Source organism: Sinocyclocheilus anshuiensis, unplaced genomic scaffold, assembly GCF_001515605.1.
Source record: "Sinocyclocheilus anshuiensis isolate Anshui unplaced genomic scaffold, SAMN03320099.WGS_v1.1 scaffold691, whole genome shotgun sequence".
NCBI lineage: Eukaryota > Metazoa > Chordata > Actinopteri > Cypriniformes > Cyprinidae > Sinocyclocheilus > Sinocyclocheilus anshuiensis.
The window spans coordinates 372,483-391,205 of NW_015552577.1; the positions used below are offsets into that span (position 1 = coordinate 372,483).

General features: G+C 39.0%; 1 protein-coding gene across 1 annotated transcript in view; it reads left to right on the top strand.

The window, feature by feature from the left end:
• The window catches only part of LOC107665201 (phosphatidylethanolamine-binding protein 4-like), a 120,278-nt gene extending 104,183 nt beyond the window's left edge, over positions 1-16,095 (top strand). Inside the window, exon 7 of the mRNA XM_016455986.1 lies at positions 15,771-16,095. Within this exon, the coding sequence (XP_016311472.1) occupies positions 15,771-15,862 (92 nt within the window). The 3' untranslated portion in view covers positions 15,863-16,095. The remainder of the gene's footprint in view (positions 1-15,770) is intronic.
• The last annotated feature ends 2,628 nt before the right edge of the window (positions 16,096-18,723 follow it).

Below are 18,723 nucleotides of genomic sequence, written 5' to 3' on the forward strand. Positions count from 1 at the left end.
GATGGATGGCTGGAAGGATGGAAAGATGGATGGAAGGATGAATGGATGGATGGAAGGATGGAAGGATGAATGGATGAATGGATGGAAGGATGGATAGATGGATGGAAGGATAGAAAGATGGATGGATGGATGGATGGATGGATGGATGGAAGGATGGATGGATGGCTGGAAGGATGGAAAGATGGATGGAAGGATGAATGGATGGATGGAAGGATGGAAGGATGAATGGATGAATGGATGGAAGGATGGATAGATGGATGGAAGGATAGAAAGATGGATGGATGGATGGATGGATGGATGGATGGAAGGATGGATGGATGGATGGATGGAAAGATGGATGGAAGGATGGATGGATGGAAAGATGAATGGAAAGATGGATGGAAGGATGGATGGATGGATGGATGATGGATGGATGGAAGGATGGATGGAAGGATGGATGGATGGAAAGATGGATAGAAGGATGGATGGATGGAAAGATTAATGGAAAGATGGATGGATGGATGGATGGATGGAAAGATGGATGGAAGGATGGATGGATGGCTGGATGGATGGCTGGAAGGATGGAAAGATGGATGGAAGGATGGATGGATGGAAGGATGGAAGGATGGATAGATGGATGGAAGGATAGAAAGATGGATGGATGAATGGATGGATAGAAGGATGAATGGATGGAAGGATGAATGGAAAGATGGATGGAAGGATGGATGGATGGAAGGATGGAAGGATGGATAGATGGATGGAAGGATAGAAAGATGGATGGATGAATGGATGGATAGATGGATGGAAGGATGAATGGATGGAAGGATGAATGGAAAGATGGATGGAAGGATGGATGGATGGATGAATGAATGAATGAATGGATGGAAGGATGGATGGATGGATAGATAGATAGATAGATTCATATTTATGAATTCTGAGGGTAAAAATTATACTTGAGACATTTTCTTTTCGCAATACTTAGGAAAAAAACCTCAGAATTGTAAAAAAAAAAATAATAATAATTCTGAATTGAATTTGAAAAAGCATTACACAGCAGAAATACTAATTTATCTACATAAATTTGCAAAACACAGATTGACTTGTAAGAGATGACTTTTATTGATTGAACCTTTATAGAGTCACTTGTGGTTATGCTACAGTGTTACAGTTACAGCTTTTGTGTTTGTCTGATTTTTAATTTCAGTGTTTTACCTTCACTGTGCAGAAAAAGAAAAGAATAAAAGTCCTCTGGATATGACATTTCCCTGTTATTGGCTCGGTAATCAGTTAATTAATTTTATATAGTTTTGTCTTAGATTTTTTTTTTATTTAATTGGATTTATTTAGATTTATTTATTTTTTCAAAAATGTACAAGAAAAAGACAATCATACATTTAAAATCAATAAATAAATTGTGTTGAGGATAGACAAACACAATAAAGCCAAAGGCTTATTTCCATTAACTTTTGTTTTCAGTCTGACTTTTGCTTCTTTTATAGCAGAGAAAGTGGAGAGGACAGAAAATGATTTGTAAAGAAAGCGTAAACATTGTAAGATGGAATTGAACTTGTTTTGCTCACATGAGCACTGAAGCTTCATGTGTTTGCGCATATGCTAACTGCTAGGCCATTTTGTTTTATGGCCGTTTGGCCTTTATTACACACAGTATCTCTAACAGGATCAGGACACGATGCAGACTGGAAGTCATCCTAATATGACAGAAGAGTCTTGACTCAAAGCATTGGCCTCTTTAAAATGTTGTATTAAAAGTCATTTGTAGTATTACATTATTTAAAACCAAAATACGCAAACAAATAATGATTTTTGTCCAGCTCTTGTTCTAATCCCGTCTGAAATCACATCTGACTTTGCCAAAACATATATTGTTATCTTGATGTCTAATTTGATTTCCTAATCATTTTCTCATTAGTATTTTTCATTGGCTCTGATCAGGCCAAAATGATTTCATCAGCGGACCCCTCCAGTCATTTCCTGTGATCTATTGTATTCTGATCAAATTGCTGCAACAGTCTTTTTGTATCAGCCCTAAAAAGTGAAATCAGAAGATATTACAATCCCTCTTCATGCATAATGCATACTAACAATAATAATACTCCTTTGATTTTGTCTGCAATCTACCAGAGATTATATAATTAATCATTTTTGAGTAGAAGGACTTGTGTGTGATGTCAAAAAAATATTTAACTAGATGTTTGCAGAAAATATGAATGGTTCTAAACTCGTGGGTGGTTGCTAGGCTGTTCTAGAAGGCAGTTCCTTACTGGCTCATGTCAGAAGAGTTGTGGCTTCTTTAAACAAGTTGAAAGTAAACGTTTTTTAAGTTTCGTCTGCTAGGCAAAAATATCAGCTGATTTCTTAAAATATCACACCTTCTCAAACAAGCCACATGATTTGAGGTATGAGTCATGTTCATAGCACACATACAGATTATTTAAACTTAATATAGTTAACCCTGCGTCATTCTAAATGGTTAACCCCAGGTAAATTATGAGCAGTGTGAAACATGAAGCAAAAGCTCTCTTGTTTCACGTTTCACCCTGCTCATAATTTACATGGGGATAACAGTTATTCCTGTGTATAATGGAATAAGATGGCGTTTCACACTGTACATTTATAAACTCTGGGTTAAAGGTGCTGTAAGTAATTGTTTTGTCAGCACTAAAGCATTCAAAATACTATGTTTGCAGATATATAGAAAACATGTTAAGTTCACATATTTGTTTCTCTGATAAACAATGCTACAGCCAGTTATTCTACTTTGAAGTGTGCGTTCCGTGTCGGAATGTCTGTTTTTGTTTTAGTCTGTGTGACTCCGCCCACTGCCAGTTTAACCAATAGTATTTCAACACCCTGAGTTGCAAGTTGGTGGAAAATACAGCGTAATGCTGCCATGGTAGCTAGTAAACGAACTGGGTCAGAGATTGCAGATTCTACCTGACCTAAAAAGCCTCGGCATCTATCTAAAAATCTGTATGACCAGAGGAATATTAAAACACGGATAAAACACCTCATTAACTTAAAATGTAAGGCTCGTTGCCTACTTTTGTCAATTGAATTTGTTCATGTTTCTTGTCCTAAATATGGCAACCCATGTCCTCTGAGGAGGAGGGGCAGGAGAAACATCTCTCTCCAATATTTTGAACTTGGACTAAAGTACCCATTTCAACTGTTAGCTGCCAACATGGGCAACATTTAACATTTAGAAAAAAAAAATGCACAATTTCTTTCTCAAAAAGTCTTTATGAATATAAGTATCAAAACAAAGTTCTACCTTATTGCACCGCACCAAAGCAGTCAATACAGCACGATCAAGAATAACTTAAAGAGGTTGCCAATGTTTACTAAACTGTGGACTAGTTTTGACTCTTGCTGCTGATTTGAATGCCGATGCAATGTCTGTTTTGGACTCATTGACACCAAACATGAAACATGTAAAGAAGAAGAAGAAGAAATGATCCGTTGTGGAACTATATTCAAGCCAGTCGTAAAGTGCTGGAAATTAAATTACTGGTTGATATAGCCCGATCTCAGTAGATTACACATGTTTTTGGTCCTTGAACTGGATCTCGCTCTGAACGTGTACTGTCTGTGGAGGCTTGGCCAGGCACGGTTCCAGAGTTAAATTACTGTACTAAACAAAAACTCTGGTGTTTTCTGTGATGAGTGAATTCTGACCAACTAACACGCCTCTAATCGGTCATTGCGTACAAGAAATCAACACATATGTCTGTGATTGGCTACAATGCTCAACGCTGCAAAAACATGTTGTAAATAGTAACTTTTGATGCTCTCCAGAGCGCAAACACAAATACACACTGGATAGTTTGCCAGATCTTCAACCGAGGGTGCGTTTGCTTTCATTTGAGGGTATTTGGCCAACTCTTAACACCCCCATAGAACTGGGCCAGTGCTTGGCTAAACTCTCCAGTATCACTTTAGTATAGGGACCAATTCTCAGTATTAAGTTGCTTATTAGCAAGCCTATTATCAACATATTGTCTGTTTATTAGTACTTATAAAGCACATATTCTGCATGACCATATTCTACAATACATAAACTTAGCAGCTACCATACCAACTATTAATAAACAGCAAATTAGGAGTTTATTGAAGCAAAAGTCGTAGTTCATAGTTTGTTAATAACGAGAATTGGACCCTAAAATAAAGTGTGACCAACGCTCCAAATTGCAGCGGGCCATGGATTCCACGACTAACGATATCTGCTCTTGCGTCCCACCCCCCCACCTCACACTTTAACGTACAATTCGCACTATTAACTAACTATTAACTACTACAACTTTTGCCTCAAACTATAACTTGTTGCTTATTAATAGTCAGTAAGGTAGTTGTTAAGTTTAGGTATGGGGTGGGATTAAGCTATCTAAAATATGGTCATGTAGAATAAGGCATTAATATGTTCTCTATAAATACTAATAAACAGCCAATATGCTTGTAATAATAAGCAACTACTTAGTGAGAATTGGTCCTTAAACTATGTAAGGGAAACAGGTCAATTTAGCTCAAAGGGAATCATTTAAGATTTTAAAGGGGATTTGGACAAGTGATACACTAATATTTTACTGTTCATTACTGTGAAGCTGCTTCAGAACAATCTGTATTGTATAAAGCGCTATATAAATAAATGACTAGTAAAAGTGAAGCTTGCATGAACAAACTCCACTAATAACCGAGCGCATCTGCGTGCGTCCATGTGGTGGTCCCGTCTACATAACGTGAGTTTGATTTGTGTGTGGCCTGTAACCGGTCCCCATCTCTCATGTTCTGCTGACATTCATTGACTAATTGATCTAATTGGAGGGTTTGGAGCATTTGACTGTGGGTGTGGAGACATCTAATGATCATTTTCCACTTCCCCGACTCTTCACTCGACACACAGCGCTCTAATGGTGATTCTCCATTTCCCCTGACGCTGAGCTCAACTCAATTTCAGCCTGGGCTTTGATCTTCAAGCATACAAGGAGAGGTGCGCTTCATGCCTGTCGTTCGGCCTCGGCTGTCTGTGTGTGTGTGGGTAGGAAGAGAAATGTGGGTCACGCAAAGGACAGTGACAGCTGGTTGTTACACAATTGGCGATGGGTGGCATGCGGGCGGCAGTGGGCATGAGAGATGTGTGTTGGTGGGGAATCCCCACGCCTCCTCTGCGTCCCGTATTCTTCTCAATGGCCGTCTCGGTGCCAGGGGTTTCACAGGCCACGGGTCAAGCCAAGCGGAGGTGGCAAACGGGCACGTAGGGCCCGGCGTCCTGAGCTGCCAGCTGGCACCAGGCGTCACACACACGTTTACATGCTGGCCTTCAGACTCAAACACGGGCCGTACAACCCACTGCTTTGTACTCTCCCTAAACAACCCCCACCCACACACACTCACTCACTCACGCTGCCCACACACACACGCACACACACACACTGCATGTGTAGCTGTCTCAGAGAGGGATATTTTTACTGTCTCTCTCAGCATTGAGTGTGTGGGAGCCCTGCTTTCATTCAGATGCTGTACCCTTGAGTCTGTGACACACGAGTTGTGAATTGAAAGATTATGAACTCTTTGTTGAAGTATTTGGTGCTATTATTTTAAAATGACGCACAGCTGTTCATTTTGAAGTGTCATGGCATAATAATTGTTTAAAAATAAATCTACTTAGTGTACATGTGAAGAAGAGCTAAAGTAATGTTTATTTTTGTTTAGTTTTAGTTTAGTGTACTATTATTGTTTTGAATAGTGTTGGGGGTAACACATTACAAGTAACGCAAGTTATGTAATCAGATTACTTTTTCAAGTAACTAGTAAAGTAACACATTACTTTTAATTTTACTTTTTAATAAAGTACATTTTTCAAATATGTAACGGCAGTTACTTTTTCCCATTTATTGATTGACAGCTCTCCTGTCCTCATGTTGAGAGAAATCGGGAGTAAGATGTTACTGTAGTTCTAGAATAAATGTGAACACGCATTAATTCATCTCACTTGCAAAAAAAAAAAACTGATTCAGTATTCCTCAAAATAAATAAAAACCGTGAAATGCAACTCAGAATATGACACAAACCTGCAATAATTAAATGTTAAATAACACAAATATACTTTACGTATTTAATCTCATTTTATTATTTTATTAATGCAGTTTTACTATTTTTTTATTGCTGAAGTGTGCTGAACTTTCTTCTCCTGTATTCTGCTGTAATTTACTTTTCCTTCAGCCTGAAGCTTATTCATTTCACTTTTGGTGTGAAAGGGCTTTTACATTTGCCAAAAATAGAACTTATATTAAAAACAAACAAGCAAGCCCTGTCCAGATGTAAAAAGTAACGCCAAAGTAGCACAATGCATTACTTTCCATAAAATGTAAAGTAATTAGTTACTTTTTTAGGGAGTAACGCAATATTGTAATGCATTACTTTTAAAAGTAACTTTCCCCAAAACTGGTTTTGAATAAATATGAATATTGAATATGATATGGTTATGAAAAATATGAATACAAATAAATAAAGGGGATTAATATCTGCCTCCATCTGTTCAGTTTTCTTTGGCATATTAAAATGCTAAAACAGGGTTTTTATGGTTAACTAAAACTAATGATGAAAATAAAACCATAAAAATTGGTAACTAAAAGTGAAATAAAACCTGTATACAGAAAACCTGTTTGCATTGTTACACTTTCAGTTAAACATAATTTACTATTTTTAATATTAAGGCCAGTCCCCACAATGTATGTATGTGTGTGTATATATATATATATATATATATATAAATAATATATAAAGCTATCCTGCCTTAATACCATTGCAAAATTCAAAATCTTGTTGGATATCCCAAATATCCAGCTCCCAGTGCGAATTACTTTACATCAACGCAGGTGTCTGTATGTCCATATACTTCATGAACTCTGTGCCTTCGCACTACATCAGTGAGGTTATATATAAATTGCACACAGTTGCAGCTGAGCATCATAGGCTAAGACAATGAGAGCCGAGTGAAAGTCAAGTGCTGGTCTTTGAAGTGTGAGCACTTCAAACGAGAGAAGTCAGTCTGTAATCAGTGCAGCACATCTCAGAGTCAGCACTTCTCGGCTGCTGCACAGATCATGCCTACTCACACTGACTCAGATCTGTTAAGACAGGAGGACTGGGAGACTGAGAACATAGCTGTGCAATGGGAAATTACTATGTATTGTATGCATTCAAACATCATTGGCTGTGTTAATGTAAACTGCATCTTCTAAGTTCATTTCAGGTGACAAGTATCACACAGTGTGGGAGAGAATGTTACTTTTAAAAGTAACATGATACATCACTGCAGAACTCCTAATATGTACTGCTGTTCAAACGTTTGGGGTCAAGATCTTTTTTTTAACCTTTATTCAACAAGAATGCATACAAATGCTCAAACACAACAGTAAGGAAATTCACAATGTTAAAAAATGCTACTCTTTTGAGCTTTCTAATCAAAGAAACCCATATCAAAATTTACCACGGTCTCCAGAAAAATATTAAGCAGCACAACTGTTGACAGTAATTTAACAACTGTTGACAGCACAACATTGATAATAATAATCAGAAATGTTTCCTGAGCAGCAAATCCGCATAGGATGATTTCTGAAGGATCATGTGACACTGAAGACTGGAGTAATGATGCTGAAAATTCAGCTTTGTATCACAGGAATAAATTAGATCTTAAAATATACTCAAATAGAAACCAGTTATTTTAAATTCAAATAATATTTCACAATATTACTGTTTTCACCATATTTTTAATCAAATGAATGCAGCCTTGGTGAACTGATTGATTGTAGGCCTCATTGATTTGAGCTTATACACCTCTGTTTTTAAGTGAAAAAGAGCATTTGTGGGTAATTTTAACAATGTTCACTACAATCAGGCCTACAATCAACCAGATTTAATCCAATAAGAGATTTAATCCAATATTTGTTCTAAGCATTTTTTTGTAGGCCAGTCATTTGTGACCAGGAACACCACAAGTCCAACAAGATATGTTGGACTTGTGGTCCAACATGAGTACAGATGAATGTTTTGACCATTGAGTTTTGATGTGTACATCTAGTCATAAAAGTGTGATTCTGTCCTAGAAGTCCCACAGAGATGAGATATGTAACTGGACGTTTGGCTAATTAATTACCATTTTCCTCCTTTGCTCAGTTCTACAGGACACATGCGCTTTCATCGAGACTCCTGAGAGAAACCGCCTCATAGTCCACTTGAACAGAAATGTGTGAGCTCAGCACTGGTTACTGGGCTGTAATTGAAGCCATTAGCAGCACTGCAGTGTAGTAATGGACCCACATGAGTCTTCCTCCCACTAACTGATTCAGTCATTAATCAAAACCTCCTTGACCAGGGTGCGACGCAGCTTCACCATACAGTCCAACAACACCTGCCACGCCACACACGACCTGTTCATGCGGGTTTCCCGTTTATTTCTTATTCATTCGGTGAAAATAAAGCAAGCTGTTAGGAAGAGCATTAGCCCCTGCTGGTAGGTGCTGTAACTACACCATAAAACATCTTTTCTCTTTGACAGCCATTCAAAAACAGTTTCTTAAAAGTCACAAGTATATTTAAATGTATTGAATGATGGAAATTGGTAATGTAAGACTAAATAACAAATGTTTTAGGTTCAAAGAGCCTTGACTATACTGTAAAAGGATATTTTTTTAAAGTTTAAAGTACGTTTCAGTGTTTCTACTAATTTCACATTTAATTTAACAATCGTTAGAATTAATTGTGAAATTTACTAGCAGTTTCTGAGTGAAAATTGTTTACACCAATTTTTCTTTAGTGTAATATTATAATTGGGCTATAAAATGCTACACAAGTGCAGAATATAGCTAGTCTTTTTCATTTGACAGCTTTCTTGTATGGAGATAGATGAGAAGTGACGATGAGAGTCAGCAGTGCTGGAGTGAATTGCTACTGTTATTCTTTTTCAACAAATCTCTGTATACATTAGCATTAACTCTGTATACATTAGCAAGAACTCCTGAATATTTTCTCACAAATGCACAAAGATAGACACCTCCTGCAAGCATGTCAGTATTGCAGACTTCAGATTCAGTAATGCCCACACCAGATATACCACAATTTCTTTATTTCAGGCCCTTTTACAAAACACACACACACACACTTTAAAAGGCGTGTCTTATGTTCACCAAGGCTGCATTTATTTAATCAAAAATACAGTTAAAACCGTAATATTGTGGAATGTTACTACACATTTTTACAACAAAAATAATCCCTGAACTAAACTTTAAAACTGGGGGGTTGCGGTGATGCACAGTAACTCAGGACTTCAGAACTATATAATTCAGAATTCAGGATTAGAACTATATAATTGACATTATATTACACACTATACAGCCACTTACTATTAAAAAGTCTGCCCAATGTCAAAGCGGTTCTTATTCCTTTGGTGACAATAAAGCAAGCTGTTGGAAATAGCATTAGCCCCTGCCGGTAGATGCTGTAACTACACCATAAAACATATTTGCCCTTTGAGTCATTCAAAAACAGTTTCTATGAAGTCACAAATATATTTAGTGGTTACTAGTGGTTGTCACATACTATAGACCACTGTGGTGCTCCAATTCAGGCTCCAATTTGACGTGCAACATGTTCTGATCCCAGTAGCCTTCTCTATATGGATTTTTTCTCTATTGTTTTCCAATAAAAAATGACTAAAATCCCTAAATTATTATTATTATTTTATTTTAAATTAATTAATATTGCATTAATATCATAGTGAAGGAAAAATGAAAATATGCTGAAAATTACTTACAATCAGGCCATCCAAGATGTAGGTGAGTTTGTTTGAGTTGTTTCAGATTTGGAGAAATGTAGCATTACATTACTTGCTCATCAATGGATGCTCTGCAGTGAATGGGTGCCGTCAGAATGAGAGTCCAAACAGCTGATAAAAACATCACAATAATCCACAATTAATCCACAGCACCACATCACATCAATTAACATCTTGTGAAGCAAAAAGCTGTGTGTTTGTAAGAAACAAACCCATTAAGACATTTTTAGCTTACTAAAATACTATTCCATAATACATAATATTGCTTCCTCCAGTCTCGTCTAAATCAGGAGAGAAATATGCACAGATCAAGCACCTTTTACAAGTAAAAACAGTCCAAAACGGTTCTAAACATATAGGTTGGTGAATTTTAATTTGAGAAGAACCTTAATAATGGATTTGTTTTTTACAAACATGCAGCTTTTCACTTCACAAGAACTCATTACGTGATAGACTGGAGTGGTGTGGATTACTTGTGGATTATTGTGATGTTTTTATCAGCTGTTTGGACTCTCATTCTGACGGCACCCATTCACTGCAGAGCATCCATTGGTGAGCAAGTGATGGAATTTCTACAAATCTGTTACAATGTGGAAACAAACTCATCTTGAATGGCTTTAGGGTGAGTACATTTTTGGGTGAACTATTCCTTTAATGTTGTCCAGCCGCATTGTCAACAGTGCATACCTTACGTGTGCCTCACGAAACACAAAGATATCTTACCAAGCTTATAGACTGCGTTTCCTGTATTGCGCAAATCAAAAGACAGACAAGAAAGGGTGGAGTTGAGTGGAGGAAGAAAGTGTCGCATCACTGCCCACTTCCTATCTCTGTTTTCCATGAGTCGACAGATTGAGGAATGGAAATAGACGAAATTAACCCAAACACACAAAGAGGCGCGTTATTTTTAGAGCGTTTGTAAATCAGCGCATTAGCCAACACTCTCCACCCCCTTGACTCCATGATGACATTGAGCGAGAGCTGTCAACAAACTGTTACCAATACCAGCAGAGGCCAGAGGACGAAACTGATGGGCTATTTCCCCAGTTAACCACAGCTTACATCGGGGCTTTCCCGCCGGCCTATTTTTGAGTCCTGAATAAACTGTGAGCTGTATACATTGAATGATGTCTCGATTATTATAGCAGTGCATAAACAGGTCAACCAAACACTTGCCTACTCGCTGGATTGAACTGATATCACGTTGTCGTAATCCAGGCATAGTTTAGTTGTGACTCACTGGTTGTGATTCAGTCCGGTTGGTGGAGACTCGTACTCCTGATCTAGATCTGTCTGCATTAGCAATGTTTGCTACCACTGCCATACGATTGCTCATACGTAGGGATAGTATGAACTCATCCTGCATATTTTTGTCCTGCAGACCTCAATGTTACGGTAAATCAGCTGTGTTGTTGAGGATAAGTTTGCCATTTCTCTTCAAAACAATCAAGACTTATAATTTTCACCTTTCAGATGATAAAACAGGTGAAGACATTCCATAGACTTACATTGAACATTTAATGTCTCGAGTGAGTATGAGAAACTGTTTCTGGTCCCCATTGACAGCCATAGTATTTTTTTTCCATACTCACCTACAAACAAATAAGTGGCACTTGATTATATTTTACAAGAAAATACTATTTCAGTCTTTCTCCTTGTTTGGTCTTGGCGGAATAGATCTGCTACGTTGCTGCAGCAGAGCAAGTACCGAGACTTGTTCCTGCTAATACATCCACAGACATGCTGCTGTGGGCATGTAGAAGTACTGCTGCTGAACATATAGCATATATGAAATAACCCCATATATAGCATACATGAAATCACCCTGTAGCAAATCTATACAGGTGGAGCTGGGGAGGTGGAGGGTTTCTGAAGTGCACTGCAACCAGTGGCGGCTCGTGGGTTTTAAAATAGAGGAGGCACACTAATTGTATTGGTCTACCCTTCTGTATCACCTAGTGGTTGCAATTACATCAGCAGATTCGGCACATTCGCGATAGAAAAGCGGCGCTTTCACGTTATGGTATTACAACTGTGAAATTACAAACAAAAAATACACATTCTGAGACATGAACTGAAATGAATTGTGAATTTTATTAACATTAAATCGTCCTCCTCCCATTTTCACCTCAAAATTATGGGGAAGCTGTGCCTCCCCTGCCTCCCCTGACGAGCCGCCACTGACTGCAACTGCTACAGTAAGCACTAGCCAAGTATTTGAATGTTAAGGAGCAAGCTCATTGGCTGCTTATGCGAAAAGAAACCAATCAGCTGCGCCACGTGAATGATGATGTGATTATATCACATTGAGTTAGAACCTCGGCCTGCACCATCTAGAGTTTTGTGACAGAACTTGTATGTCTTTGACCACTGCATTGCTTTTTGCCATTTTTGTGTGTTAAAATGTTTAAAATGTGACTAGACATGCCTTCATTCTGCTCAGGAGTACTGTTGCATAAGCATTTTTTTTTTTTTTTTTACAAATAAATTTTTTTATGCCCTGGCTGTAGTGGGGTCAAACGGGTTGTGATCTGCAGAGGCGGAACATTATCTCCTCATGTTCTCAGGTCCAGAGGCCTAGAGGTCACATGACCTCATAATGCCAGGTCACTTTACTCCATTTCTAACACTCAATTAGAGAGGAACCTGACATCTTCACACACAACACACGTGTCACATGCACACACACCTCTCTATCTCACAATCAGCACTTACATCAGTTTCTATTAGTTATGCAACTTGAAACCTGTATGACTTTCTTTCATAAGCAGAAAGATGCTACTGTATCATTTTTTTAGTCCACAAAACAGTTATAGAATATATATAGAGTGGTGGCCAAAATTATTGGAACACTTGGCATATTTAAGAGGTTTCAGTTGTTTTTGTTGAATTGGCCATTACAATACCCATAAAACAAACTATTGCCAGAACTACCTGCGACGGAAGGAATCTGCTGGAACATTGAAAATGATGGACTGGCCCCCTCAAAATCCAGACCTCAACCCCATCGAGCAAATTTGGGACGAGTTGGAAAATAAACTGGACAGATCTATTGTACATTCAAAGGAAAGCCTTTGGCTTGAGTTGCAGAAGGCATGGGATGACATTAGTATTGAAGTTCTCAGGAAATATATTGACACTATGCCAGAGAGATGTGCTGCTGTAACTGCTGCAAAAAAGGTAGACATATCCACTTTTAACTTTAATATTTGGTTAAAACGATTCACAACTCACTTCATCTGATATTTGCTGTGCTCAGAGCAACCATCTGCATGTTTCATGAACATTATGAAATGAAATCATGTTTTAGAGGCAAAAAAAGGTCAATATTTTCAGATCTGTCATGTGTTCTAACAATTTTGGCCACCACTGTATATACCTTAATAAAAATAGTAGGCTACTTGTTACAGAAATAATATACTTTAAATTAATATCCTTAAGTGTGAACAGAATGTAATGTTTTCAGACACATTACATGTTATTTACAATTAAATGAAACTGTATTATTGTTTGCATGTACATTGAAAGCAGTTAGTTGAACTTGGAGTGTTTTTAGAGTAACCCTATTTACTATTTCTATTTACATTTGACTAAATATGGTTAAGGTGTAACTGCTGAATATACTGACTAGCATTTGTTTGTAAACTAAAATATACTGTAATGTCATTACTATTAAAAACTTGTATGTTTAAAAGCTTAATACAATTTTAAAATTTGAGATTATTAGTCTTAAGTAGCCTTTTATTTCATTAATATTATTGTATCTGCAAGTACAGATTTTTTTTCTTTTAAAAAAAATATACTTTTAAACTGCACTACAAGTGCACGTTGAAGATTTTAAAGGGATAGTACACTCAAAAATGAAAATTGTCATGATTTACTCACCCTCAAGTTGTTCCAAACCTGTACGGGTTTCTTTTTTCTACTGAACACACACACACGTGAAGAATTGTATTTTGAAGAATGTGGGTAACCAAACAGTTTCTGATCCCCACTGACTTCCTTAGTACTTGTTTCCATACTATGGAATTGTGACAAGACAAGAATTGTGTGATTACCAGTAATATTCGCGATCTTCTTTTATGTTCAACAGAAGAAACAAACTCATACACGTTTGGAACAACTTCAAGGTGAGTAAATTATTTTTTCATTTTCAGGTGAACCATCCCTTTAAGGACACTTCTTTTTCACAAGTGCAAGGCAGCCAACTTTTGTGGTCACGAGTTTAATTCCTAGAGAACAAACTTGCTAAAGTGTATATACTGTACCTTGACATTGCTTTGGCTAAAAGCATCTGCCTAAATGCAGAAATGTAAGGTTAAATGCATATAGTTGTTCATAGACAGTGTCTGGTGAGCTATAAAGCCGCAAGAAGCAGTGGAAAGCAACTATGACATTTTCCTTTAAAATCACACTTGCAAACTCTCACACCCACTTGCATTCAAACATACAAACAAGCACACACACACACACACACACACACACACAGTCACATTTGATCTTTCCAGGATGTGGTGCACTGTGCTGTGTGCACGGACGGGGTTTCCCTCCTCACCACTACAGCATTTCCGCCTCGGCCGCGTGTTTGTCTGTGCACACAGCTAGCGGAAGAAATTGCCATTTTAAATGGGCATTGTTGCTGCTTTGCTTTTGTTCTACAATATACTTTTGATTGGTTGAAGGGACAAAGTATTTTATTTATTAATTTGTCTGTTTTACAAATATCTCTAAATATCTCATAGACTTCATCAAGTTTTATAAAGATTTCACCAGTTGCAGTTTGCTTGATGTACACAGAAGAACAATTAAAGAGCCTCCAAATTCAGAACTTTGCATTTTCAGTCTTGGACGCAGCTTGTTGGCGCTTTATTCCAAATGTGATTTCACATTTGCTTTTAGGAATGTGGTTATTGCCGGAATTGGAGAAGTGATATTGTCATAGCAGCCGGAGTTACGTCTGGTATTTATCTGGTTGTCCTGCCAAAACGTTCTTTCTCATGTTGCCACCTCCAGCACTGTGACAGGCTGTGTGTTTTATTTAGAGATGAGATGCTCGCAGTGATTCACAGCCCACCAAGGCCCTGAGACACGTGCGCCATTACAAGATTCTCCACGCGTTCAGTTACTGTTTGTAACGACTACATTGAAATGTTTAGCCGAAGAAGCTCAGTCACGGGAAAACTCGTGAAAAGTACAGATAATAGTAAAAGGGAGACAGGTTGTTATACATGATGAAAATGACAGTGGGTTGAGTTTTGTGATAAAAGCCTGCATCAGTATAAAAGCTATTACAGTGCCAAGCACTTTTCATGTTGTTTCTTTATCTTGTGGTAAAAAAAAATAATAATAATATTAATGCATTTAGCTGCATTTACATTTATGCTTTTCATTTATTCATTTTTTATGTACAGCAATAAAGGAAGAAAAAATTAACAATATTATGATGTTTATTTATTTGTTTATCTACAGCAATAAATAAATAAATAACAGTAGCAATATAAAACAAAAAATAATACGTTTTAGTGATTTATTTATGTACAGTACATCAATAAATAAATAAAAACAATAGCAATATTAAAAAAACAAATGAATAATAATAATTTGATTTATTTTATATAGCAATAAATAAATATACATATTATAGAAATAATAACCAAATATAATGGTAATATGTATGTATTTATTCATTCTTTCAACTAATTATTAAATTATACAATTTTTTATTATTTTTGTCATCTTGTGGCACATATGTTTGAAAGAGCTCATGAAATAGTTTGATGAGCACATATTTTTCCTGTGTTGATTTTCTCATTGATATAGGATGTTGGAGTGGGTCATATAGAAAAGTTGTTATTTTCATGTAGCCAGTTTATGTTACAGTGGGACAGAAGCATACAGTCACACACAAGAGCAATGAAAGCCTTTGTTGTTGGTTTTCTAGGTAACTGGGATCCGCAGGCATTTGTTGAAAGGTTTGGTCTGGCTAGACCAGTGGCTTCACTTCAGTTCCTCACCCAAAACCACAAGGACTAGGACACCTCCAGCCTGCTGCTCAACTTTGACCTCTGGCCTTCACACACTCTGTGGCTCATTTTTGTCCCAATTCTGATATTATATCAAGAATTAATGTATTTAGGCACATTAATATTTAGGTGAATATTAAACTACCGTAATAAAAGATGAATTGTGTTGTTTCCTTATGTCTGAAATGTAACTTGTAGGAATGTGTTTGACGTAATATCACTTCTCACATGTTCATAAAAATCGAAATAAAGGTCATAGTCATATCAAGACTCCTTTTTCTGAATGCGAGCAGCATGTTTATAAAATGTTGTAAAAAATGAATGGGAAAGAAAACAACTATCCCACAAAGTGTATTTTAGGAATTTCTCCCACACTCTAGCTCTGTACCAAAACCTACTGTAGTGTGCTGCCTTGCTGTCAGCTGCCTACATAGAGAGCCGCCATCATAACCTAGAAACCTCCTAAATGACTGGTATGGAGCGCTCCACAAAAAAAAAAAAAACAAGCAAACAAACGAAAAAGACCTTTATGTGCATGACAACTGGGACAATTTTGTACCTTATTTACTACTAAAAGGAACTTAAAGTTAAGAGTGCCCACAGAGAAGCCTGTTATAACTTTACATCTTCATCTTATCTAAAAATGCCAATACACAGATATTTTCATAATAACATGGTCTGGAATGAAGAAAATGATCGATATGATTGATATTCAAAATTGTAAGCAAGAGGTGCTTTGTTTATGGTTTGTATTTTCACAGTCCTAAGTTTGGTTGTCATTTTTAAGTGACAAATATAGACTACTGCCACTGGTTCCCTTTCGAACAGTCTCTCCCGTTGCGTGAGACGCTGAGGGGAAAACTCTTGTTTTACTGTATACTGAAGCCTGATTTGTTCATGTTTGTGTAGCTGCACAAACCAATGGCGCTTTAGCCCGCCAGAAAGGGTGGAGGCGACCCTTATATAAGTTGGCTCAGTGCGCCATTCATCAGATCATTCTCCTTCAGCGACGTGGATCATCTCTTCACTGACTCTGGAAGAAGCCAAGAAGAAGCCAAGGAATAAGAAGCTCCAGCTCTGCTCGCCGCCGTCGAAGACACCCAAGCAATGAGGATTCCCTGCGGCCATCCGGAGCGTGAAGAGCAAGCCAGAGAGCGAATTTCATAAAGAGCAAATTTCAGCGCGCGTTGTTGCAAATGTCGCGCTGCGAGTGTGGCTCATGCAAGGATCCCTTGCATGAGACGGACGGGCACAGTGGGTGCGTCACCTGTCTCGGCAGCGCCCACGCAGAGTCTGCACTCACTGAAGGCTCATGCTTCCATTGCGAGAGTATGAGTCTTTCCCGTTTCCACTCGTGGATCGCCATTTTTTCATGAAGGCGGTCCCCTCGCTCAGCTCTCCCATTTCCTTTCTCTCCTAAGAGAAAGAAACAGTGGAGCAGCGGGTCTTTCTCAGCAGGTTCGAGCGGTGTCACGTCGGCTCAGCACCTGCGGGCGCTTGCGGGCACTTCCTCCCCAAGTGCCCTGGCCCCGCGGCTGTGGCCCACCAGAAGAATCCCACCACTCAGCCTGCAAAGCCGGCGCAGCCTCAGCCGCAATGGAAATCTGAGCCTGGGCTGCAGCAACGCCCCCGGATGGCGAAACGCTTCCCCTTTCTGAAGCGTCAAGGTCCCCGCCCACGAGTTGTGCTTTACCCCGAGCCGCCTAAGCTGTCCTGATGCACAAGAGAGGAAGAGGAGGGACTCTGTTCTTGCCTCGGCCGGAACTCCCCGCAAAACAGCTCACTTTCATCCTCCATCCCTCCGAGCACCTCTGAGCAATGGAGTTTCGTTTCCAGCGGGTCACGTCCTGCAGGTGCAGCGCATACCCGAATATTTTACCGCTGTGATAGCAGACCCACATACAATAAAGAGCAAATTTCCTCTTCACACTCTCTCACACACTCACACGAATGCAAGTTCCCCGCCTTCTCTCGGCGAGCTCTCATTCGCAAAAATAAACCCTCTCGCTTCCCGTTTCACGGCTTGGGCAGCCATTCCGGGAGTGTCGAGTTGGGTTTAAAAAACAATTCAGCGAGGTTACTCGCTTCAGTTCGCTCGCAGACCACCTCACTTCAGAGGCGTTATTCAAACTTCTGTTCCAGACAACGAGTGTCGAGTTGCGTTTAAAAAACAATTCAGCGAGGTTACTCGCTTCAGTTCGCTCGCAGACCACCTCACTTCAGAGGCGTTATTCAAACTTCTGTTCCAGAAAACGAAGCGCTCATTCTCCGACAAGAAGTGCAGACATTGCTTGCAAAAGGCACTGTGGAAATAGTGCATCCTGTCAGGGTAGACCACGGCTGTATCAAGGCTGTGGCCCCCTGGACGACCTCTCGCCTGTTCCAAACAGGAACGAGGTTAGGTCTGACCCCCAGAAGGAAGGTAATCACAACGGATGCATCCAACTCGGGTTGGGGCGCCCTATTGGAGGGCAATCTGGCATTCGGCTCCTGGTCAGCCCCGGAGCAACACCTGCATATCAACTGCCTAGAAATGTTGGTGGTTTTCTTAGCCCTGAAAACCTTCCTTCCAGCCATAAAAGGGCACCACGTCTTGGTCTGGTCGGACAGCATGACGGTGGTGGCTTACGTCAATCACCAAGGCGGTCTCAGGTCACACACTCTTTACAGGATGGCTTGTCACCTCCTTTTTGTGCACAGAAAGAACTCCTCTCGTTAAGGGCGGTTCATGTGCTGCCTTGGCGCAGACATGCTGTCCAGAGGCAAGGTAGCCCGGGTGAATGGGCGCTACACCCTCAAACGGTTCAAGAGATCTGGTCAGTCTTCGGGAGGGAAGAGGTCGACCTCTTTGCCTCAGAAGACAGCTCTCAC